The following is an 8,925-nucleotide window of genomic DNA, read 5'->3' as shown; positions in this document are numbered from 1 at the left end:
TGCTCTGGGGTTTTCTTCTACTGCAAGGATCACGGGCCATCTCTTTGTGATGAGACCCTGTACTTGGTGAGAATTCCAGGAAGGCAGTGGAGGTGCTGACCTTCCCACCATGTGCTGACCTTCCCACCATGTGCTGACCTTCCCACCATGTGCTGACCTTCCCACCATGTGCTGACCTTCCCACCATGCGACGGGCTTACACACACACACACACACACACACACACACACACACACACGCACGGCACCATGGAAAGAACTGGCCAACAAGCTTGCGATGGAGGGCCCACTCTCCGCAGGCACCAGGTGTGTGGGTCCATCTTTAATTATGTTAAATACGAATAAAAGTACAGAATAAATGTGACTCGCATATCATACCGTACATGGCAAAGAGAAGGAAGGTTTCATACAACCTGGCACACAGCTTTGGGAATACGAAGTGTCTTCGGTACCAGGTCTGGGTTTTGCTTTGGTTTGGGGCAACCGGCTAGAGAGAGCCGCCACCCAAAACACTACCTGTGCTCTCAACAAGAGGAGGCCGGCCTCAACCGAGCATAAGCAAAGGCAATGCTGGTGAGCCCCGGGGAGAGACCACTAGAGAGAAAACCGGGTCTGGATAGCCCCCAGATGGAAGAAAGGGAGGGGCTGCATATTTAAAAAGATCAGCGATGAACCAAATAATATTGGAAATAATACCTTTGGCAATACTTCTGTAAGAAGCAGAATTACGCTACATGTTATTCACATGCATAGGAGCGCACAAGGAAAAATATCATCATGGTTGGTGTGGGGCGGTAAGATATGTCCTGGAAATGACAGGCTGACTGGTGGAGAAATTAATCCATAAAGGCATCGTGTCTCTAATGGAGGGAGAAGCCTCATCAGCAAGATAGCTGAGGGGAACCCACTCAGTGTAAGCACCCACACACGCTCGTGTGCACCTGCACATGCGCACACTCAAACACACACACACACACACACACACACACACACACACACTCACACACACTGTATTCCAAATAAATATTCTCTCTCTCTCTCTCTCTCTCTCTCTCTCTCTCTCTCTCTCTCTCTCTCTCTCTCTCTCTCGTCATTTCGTCCCAAAGCATCCTTGTACTCAAGCCAGATTTCCCCACTGGCTGCTGAGCCAAGTGCTGGCTGGGAGAAAAGGGGGAATTGTCCTGGAACGCAGACTTCAAGACACACAGCCCCTTCAGCAGCAGAACTGACCCAGTCCATGCTGCTGCCCAGAGCTCTCTGAACCTTCCAACGGACTGAGAATCCTATCTCCAACGAGGGTGGACAGCAGAACTCACGTAGCTGAGCAACTGCACATTCTCTGCTGCCAACGCCCAGCTTTTCTCACACATTCAAGTGACAGTCGGGTATGTAGTGTGTACACTTTGCGACGCTGGTGGACGGGATCCTGACCTGAGGACACAGCTTCACAGGAAGCATCCCTTGGCAATGCTCCAGGGAGAAGCTTTGTGATACTCCCACCTGGCCCCACGGGCCAAATGGGCTTAAGCTGTTCTCTCTGGTATTCCCTGGATGACAAGACCTTCAGCTTATTTACTGCAAACCAAGTTCCTAAAAGGCCTGGAAAGGTCCATAAGGAGCAAAGCTATCTCCTAATCACCACACAGCACATATAGCCCAAGCTTAGTCTGTGAGATGTGTTTCTGAGGACATGCATGTCTTGAGATCCTTAATGAGTTATGGAACTGTGGCCAAGATGACAGAGAATGTGGATAAAAGATTCTTCCAACAGGAAGATGGAGGGAGGGAGCCTGTAGGCAGCCAGAACCAAAATCTGAAGCATCTTGTGCTCTCTGGTGACCCCTCCACACAAGGCGAGGTCTTCACTTCCTTTCCCGCCAACTGTTCGATGCCTTGAGGTTGCTCTAATCTGGCATAAACAGCAAGACTTCCCTTTCCAAATATAAACTGAATTCCTTGAGAAAACATCCAAAGGAGCAGAAAAGAGAGGCAGGGCCAGTCAAGCTCAAGACGCAGTTTGTTCAAGAGTGCTCCTTCTCTATGCTGGGCATAAATAAAGTCTGCAGGGGCAGAACCGGAGGTCAGAGAGATGAGTGCCCTGCTGACGTTTTGTTTTCTTTTGGGCGTACGTAGCAAAGGGAAGAGGGCTCATTTCTGATGTTGCAGAATATGAACAAAATGGCGTGGGACTATGAACAAAAATGAAGAGAGCCTCCATTCTCCAAGCAGCTCCGTTCTCTGCTGGATGGGGTTAGCCATTTACACAAGGTGCGCTAGGAAATGACATGTGAAGGGTGGTGCCAGTGAGCCCCAAAGCACAGCCTCTAGTGAGCTTGGGCTTAATCGGATCCCAGAGCTGTCCAACCCTACACCCAGACAAGCTCTCCTGGAGGTAGGAGGTCAGGGCTGGTCTGTGGCCTCCCAAAGCCTCCTCTTCCTACCCACTGGGTGCCAGCCTGCCCTCCTAAGCTCCAAGGCACTCTGGGAACAGACAGAAACCTAGCCGTGGTGTACTTTCCAAGGCTTCAGGTGGAAGAGCCCAGTGACCAAGAGCAGAGCTACTGAACATGGCAAGAAAAATGTCAAAATAGCTCCCATTAACTATTGCCTTGGGAGGAGAAGACGGGGCACCAGTGGTTTTCTCCACACTGTGGGTGACAGTTCTCCACCAGGAGACGTTTGAGGTCCTGGCAATGATAGAGTCAGTAGGCCCAGCTCCTGCAGAAGGCACTCAGCTCTCACGGTGTCTTCCAGGCAAACGCTTCATCCTCAAGGACCTGTGCCAGCCTCGTGTTGAAAGGCCCATAGAAGTCCTGCAGAATTTTCTGAGTGATTGGCCACATGGGCCCCAGGCTCCGATCCTCAGGACGCCGCGTGTTGGATGCAGGGTTCTTAGTCATCAAAGCTTCTTGCTTCTCACTTAGAGGCCCTGTAAGGAGAAGGAAAATGATCCTGTAAGGCTAGAGGTGTGGCTGGAGGTGAAGGGGACTTCACAAGAGTCCCAGCTGTACTTCATGCAAGAACAAGACTTTCTCGAAAGAAGATACAGGGTTGGACCGGAAAGGGGACTCAGTGGTTAACTGAGCTTGTTCTTGCAGGGGACTAGGTTTCAATCCCCAGGACCTAACTCTTCTGTAACTCTGGTTCTAGGGGATCCGACGCCCTCGTCTGACCTCTGAGGGCACCAGGCACACATATGGGGACTTTGGTTGCCTGGAATTCTACCACCATCATTTCCACTTTGGGTTCTTGAGTGACACAAAGGGCCTAAGCCCGAGGAATTCTATTTCCTCTTCCTTGTGTAGTGGCCACAGGGTGGGAAGACTGGTGGTCCCTGTACCTGTAGCAATTGCATCAGTGGGGAAATGTCCCAGGGCAGGCCAGCAGGGGTTACACATGAGGCTATTCCTCCCCGCCCCAAGCTTCTGGGTCATCAGCAGCTCACTGGCTCAACCCATCACTAGACCACTAGTGCCCCATGCTTCTGGACTCCAAGCCTGTAGGACCCAACCAAAACCCTTACAATAGCCCAGTGTCTCAGTGTATGCAAGACAGAAAATTGACCTTACAGCCCTGTCCCTCTTAGGAATAAAAGGCAACCATATAATGCAAGAGATTTATATGTGGTCCAATCAAAGGAAAATGGTTCTAAGTCTTAAATGGGAAAGAGAGCATCTATATTCCAGCCCATACCAGTTCTCAAAAAGAAAAAAAAAATAACAAAAAAGAAGGAAAGATAAGAGTCCTGGATCCCAGTGGTGGTCAGATATATTTCAAGAAACATTCAGTTAACAGAATTCCCAGGTCAGGTCATTAGACAGGACTATGGGAAATGTCCCGTGGAAAAGTGGCATGACCTGACTTTTACAGCCTCAGCAGTTGTCCGTGGGTGACTCATCTATACCCAGGCAGCACTCCTCACCTCTGTATGTGCCTCTGGCAGCCAGTGGCATAGCCAGTTAGCAGAGTGCCCTTCAGCTAGCATCCTCAGGCTGAGGGCAGGCCAAAGGCCAACCATGAGCCATCTATACCTCCAGGGTTTCCCCACCAACGCCTGAGATGATGTAACAGCCAGACTTCTAAGCTCCATGTCACTGGAGAAGTGTCCTAGCCACCCACTGTGCCCTTGAACCGCTTCAGAATCCAATCCAGATCTGCTTACCTTTCATTAACACCTCTGTGGTCCCACAGCAGCTGAGGCTCCCCCAGCATCACTAGACCCACTACGACAGTACCTACCTTCCCCAGGAACACTAAGAGTCATTTGGTGAATTAGGCTGGGCTTCCTTCCAGGTTGAAAGATCTCAGAGGAGCAACCTCCTCTCCAGAGCTTGCCCACCGCCGCACATGCAATGCCCCATGCAGCAGATACTAGGTAAACAGGAATTGAGCGGGCATCTCTTCAGGGGTCCCTGGGCCTCACACAGCCCATCTCTTCCCATTTCACACTTAAGCTAGCACAATCCTAAAAAGCCCACCCACCGTGGTAAGGGGAGTTGCCTCAGAAGGTAAAGGAGTTGCAATTGCTTGTTCTGCAACATGAGGACCTGAGTTTAAATGCTCAGCATCCCCTTTAAAGGCTGGGGATGGCAGCTTGTGCCTGGCAGCAGCATCCCAGCACTGGAAAGGGGAGAAAGACAGACCCTGAGACTCCCTGGCTAGCCAGTCTAACCAAAACAACAAGCTGAGTTCAGTGAGACCCCTTTCTCAAAAAAACAAGAAGAGTGAGGAAGACACCGGATGTTGACTTACCTGTGAGAGTGTGTGTGTGTGTGTGTGTGTGTGTGTGTGTGTGTGTGCACGCACACACACACACTTCAACATACACAGGTGCAGATACACACACACACACACACGCACGCACACACGCACGCACGCACGCACGCACGCACACACTGTAAATACACACACAAATGAGAAAGCCCATATCCCTGGGATTTATGCTGAGCCCACTGTCTGAAGCATGACACATACCCAGGTTTAGAAACTGGAAGACCCTGTGCATGGTGTACTTGACATTGGATGCGTGGTCTTCCAGACGCAGAATGAGGAACTGTTCCTTACTAAAGACAGTGAGCCAATCCAGAAGGTACACAGCATACAGCCCGACCTGGAGCCTCACCTAGGGAGGAGGAGGAAGATGTTACTGCAGAAAACACTTCCCCAGCCCTGGTGCTTTTCCAAAGAACGATGGACATCTCTCTGTAAACCAACACAGACTCGTCTTAGCAAACCATTACCTTCCAAAGTCAAATTTTAACACAAGGCATCTCGTGCCACATGCGCAAAGAATCCTACACTTAGGGTTGCGTTTAATCTTCACAACAGCCCATGGGTGGTTCCAACCTCTACTCACAAGTGAGAGAAGAAACATGGGAAAGAAGCCAAGGACATACAAGTTCTCTGCATCACATGTGGGTGGCTGTCCCCCTGTTGCCAATCACAACAGGCTGTGAAAAGTCAAAAGCAGACACCTCAAAGACACCCCAGACACTGTAAGATATAAGGACAACCATGACCATGAATGTGTGTGATGTCCTTGGAATGTAACCACAGGGGAATAAAACCAATGCACGGGCAAAGCCTTCCTCCTTCCCTCCTACTCATTTCCTGAGTCCTTACCCTGTACCTTCTCTCATGCCAAACTGCCAACTGGTAATAAAAAAAAAAACTGACCCACTCAAAGACAGGTCCGGCTTTTGCCCTCTGGCCTGGGAGGTGACTGCTAAGGCCTCTGGATTGCATTGCCCAACAGGGGCAATTTCATTTCCCTAGAATGTGAGCACCAGTCAAGCTAACAGTGATTTCTGATGGAGCTCAGGTCTCAGGAATAACCAGAGGGGTCAGTAATGTGATGGAGCCCCAGTAAGAACCCAGGACATTACAACTTGGGGTGGCAAAGATTCCTCACTGTGGTCATGTGGTCATGCATCCACCACTGCTGGGAGGAGCTGGCTCCACCTGTGACTCTGAAGGGAGCGGCGGACTGGAGGCTGTGCCAGTCACTTTCCCTCGCTGACGATGGGACTCTGAATCCTTTCCATGCCATAAGCTGTGGTCATGGTCACAGTAGCCTTTAGTGTGTCCTGCGAACTCTTCTGCAATACTGAACTTGAAGGTGGTTGGTGACTTTCCCCCAGAACTCACAGCTGAGCTGGCGTCAGATGTGGGAGTGACGCGTCACTCCCCACTCCCTACTCAGACCCTCTTCGTCCACTCCTATTAACACCCACCAGACACCCGCAAGGCTCCTGGCTGGATGGTTCATCTCTACACTCTGTCCTTCCACCTATCATAGGCGTGTGCTTTGTAAAGCAGTGAGCTGGCCCTGACTGGCCCCGGGGCTCTCCATTTGGAAAGCCCTGAGCTGCCTCCAACTTCCAGTTCATTCTTCCTCCATGGCGCCTCCCAGTCCTAGGCTCCGCCTTGGGGCATTCATTCCTCAAAATCTATTTATTTATTTATTTTGTTATTATTTTATTTTTGAGGCAACCACTCTTCATCATTCTCCCTGACCGACTTGACTTTGAGATTCCTGGAGGCAGGGCCATCAAGTCACCTCGTACAAAGCTTTGTGTCAGCATTCACGTTAGCTCCTGGTGGAGCTGCTGGACACAGTGCTAACAACACAGTAAGGACACATTTGACAAAGTGCAGGCAGATGCTAGCCGTCCTCATCTCTCACTGTTCTTTTTCCATCTCATCATTTGTCTAATGATGGAGGAAGATGGGGAGGAAGGAAACCAATTATAGCAAATGGCTAAGTTGTCTCCAAAATTCATTAGCTGTCCCTAAGCCTCGCCTTGGTACCACCTTACACCCCGGCTCACAAAGACTTCACAAACCGGTCTGAAGGAGATGAGCATGTGCCAGTCTCAGGAACAAACACACTCGTAGCCTCCAACATGGAATAGGGATGAGAACCCCGTGCTAGGTCAGGACCCCAGGGGCTTCCCCTGTCTCTGACCAACCAGCTTATAGCCAGCCTGACCTCACAAGGTTAATCTCTTCCAGAGAAATGATTTTTGTAACCTGACACCTTCCCAGAAGGAAGGGAGGTGGCTGTCAGCGACAGGACACTGGTGCTTTAGAGTAGCTGTATCCTGTCCCTGCATCTGCCCTGGGCACGGAACAACCTCTGAAAGCATCTTGGAGAGTCGACCACTGCAGGACATCCTGCAGAGCCCTGACTGCACAGGGCCTTTCTCAGAGGGAGGGCTGCTCCAGGGAGGGCTGGTGGTCCAGGGAGGGAGGACATGGGATGCCGACAAACGCGTTGGCTCCCAAGGGGAGAGCTTTCCACCTACTGGTTTCAGAAACCCCTTCCTCTGCCAGGGAGAGCTCTGGGCCCCTCAGGGACATTGTCTATGCATGCGCAACACCACTACAACTGGGAACCGTGAAGACACCCCTAAGACAGCACCAAAGTCCCATTGCGCTCATGTCTGTCCAGCATAGGACAGGAACCAAAATAGAACCAATGGAGAGGAAATATTTAGGGCAAGGGCCCAATACATTTAAAATTAGAAGACACCAAAGCTGAAGGAAGCCTTTGAGCCTTTGGATGCCTCGTGACTCACTGACAAAGAACCAGGAGGGCAGGGGTGTCTGCCTGGACACGACAGCTAACTCCCGACAAAGTCCAGTCACGAGGTCCAATCCCTCATGGCCGTGATGCCCCTTCCACCTCGGAGGGGCTCTGGTAAAGAGTGAGCACCCTGGTTCCATGAAGTGGAACTCAGTGGGCTCAGGGAGTACACTCCTGGACTTCAGCCACCCTGTCCACTGCCACGTCCCTGGAGCTCTCTCCCTTAGAGAAGAGGTACTAGGCTATGGTGTTGTCATCCTTGGCATGTCACAGATGAAATCGAAGAGCACATGCCTCCTGCTGCCTCAGAACCACTTTTAAGAGCATGGAAAGGCAGACAGGCTTCGAGGGCTATCAGAACTGGCACACCTCCAGTGAGTCTCAGTGTCCCCGTCTGTAAATTGGGAGCCACTTCAGAGGTTAATGAGGATGTAAAGTTTAGGATAGTACGCCGTGAGCAATGAATCAAGTTAGATACTTCCCGTCTCTCACCAATGGACTTGACAAACATTTAGTCCGGATGTTTCTAGCACACCCAGAGGTGGAAATGGACTTCCCACCCAGTTACAATGGTGTTCCCATGGGCAGTCGGCCTGTAGACAGGAAGAAGAGAGGAAACACACCAGGCAGGCACACACCCCCTCTTCTCTGTGGGAGGAAATGGCTGTGGATATCCTGTCTCTAGGAACCCTATTTAGAGACAGGCAGAGTGCATCCAGCCTGGTTGGTGCAGGCTTTGCCTTTCCTAGGACAAACCTCGGGGTAGAATGAAATGTCACCACACCCGGATCTGCTTCCATCAGCTGCTGACCCCTTCCCAGGGCGGGAGAAGTTCACTTCCCGGCCATTAAACCCAACTACGCCTGCATCAGGACTCCCAAATCCCTGCCTCTCTCTACCCATGGCACCCAGCCAACCGAGGCTAACATGTAGCCACACTAGCCAAACACCCCACCCCTCACTGTTCACCTGGCCTGTTCCTGCCTCCCTCTGCCTCGTCTTCCCACCTCCTTTGCAGGCTTGTGTTGAGATGGAGTTTCACACCATCACCACAAACAGGAAACTCCAGAAGGCACAGGATGGAAGCAACCCTGAGGCAGGCTGCATCCAGGAATATCTGAATTCTCCCCAACAGACCACCTGCCTTCTCCCACCCTCTGGAGCCCACTGCATGATACGCATTGGAGCCCTAAAGAAAGCTGGGTTTCAAAGCCTAGACTTGGGCCTCACAGATTCCCCGTGCCTGGGTAGCCGGCTACAGAAGGCAACAAGATAGAGCCTCAGCGTCCCTGTTCTGTTAAAGCAAGCCCCAGCAATAGCATGGTCTGCATAGAGGAA

General features: G+C 51.2%; 1 protein-coding gene across 2 annotated transcripts in view; it reads right to left on the bottom strand.

Annotated features, from left to right (window-relative positions):
* Nucleotides 1-1,013: 1,013 nt before the first annotated feature.
* Nucleotides 1,014-8,925, bottom strand: part of Chst15 (carbohydrate sulfotransferase 15) — an 80,205-nt gene continuing 72,293 nt past the window's right edge. For both annotated transcript variants that reach the window (XM_028868522.2, XM_028868511.2), the window contains exons 7-8: nucleotides 4,974-5,121; nucleotides 1,014-2,928 (exon numbers count right to left, since the gene is read on the bottom strand). In XM_028868522.2, coding sequence (XP_028724355.1) covers nucleotides 2,738-2,928; nucleotides 4,974-5,121 — 339 coding nt within the window. In that variant the 3' untranslated portion in view covers nucleotides 1,014-2,737. The remainder of the gene's footprint in view (nucleotides 2,929-4,973; nucleotides 5,122-8,925) is intronic.

This window comes from Peromyscus leucopus, chromosome 1 (genome assembly GCF_004664715.2).
Source record: "Peromyscus leucopus breed LL Stock chromosome 1, UCI_PerLeu_2.1, whole genome shotgun sequence".
In the NCBI taxonomy this organism is placed as follows: domain Eukaryota; kingdom Metazoa; phylum Chordata; class Mammalia; order Rodentia; family Cricetidae; genus Peromyscus; species Peromyscus leucopus.
This window is presented reverse-complemented; position numbering and strand designations above follow the sequence as displayed.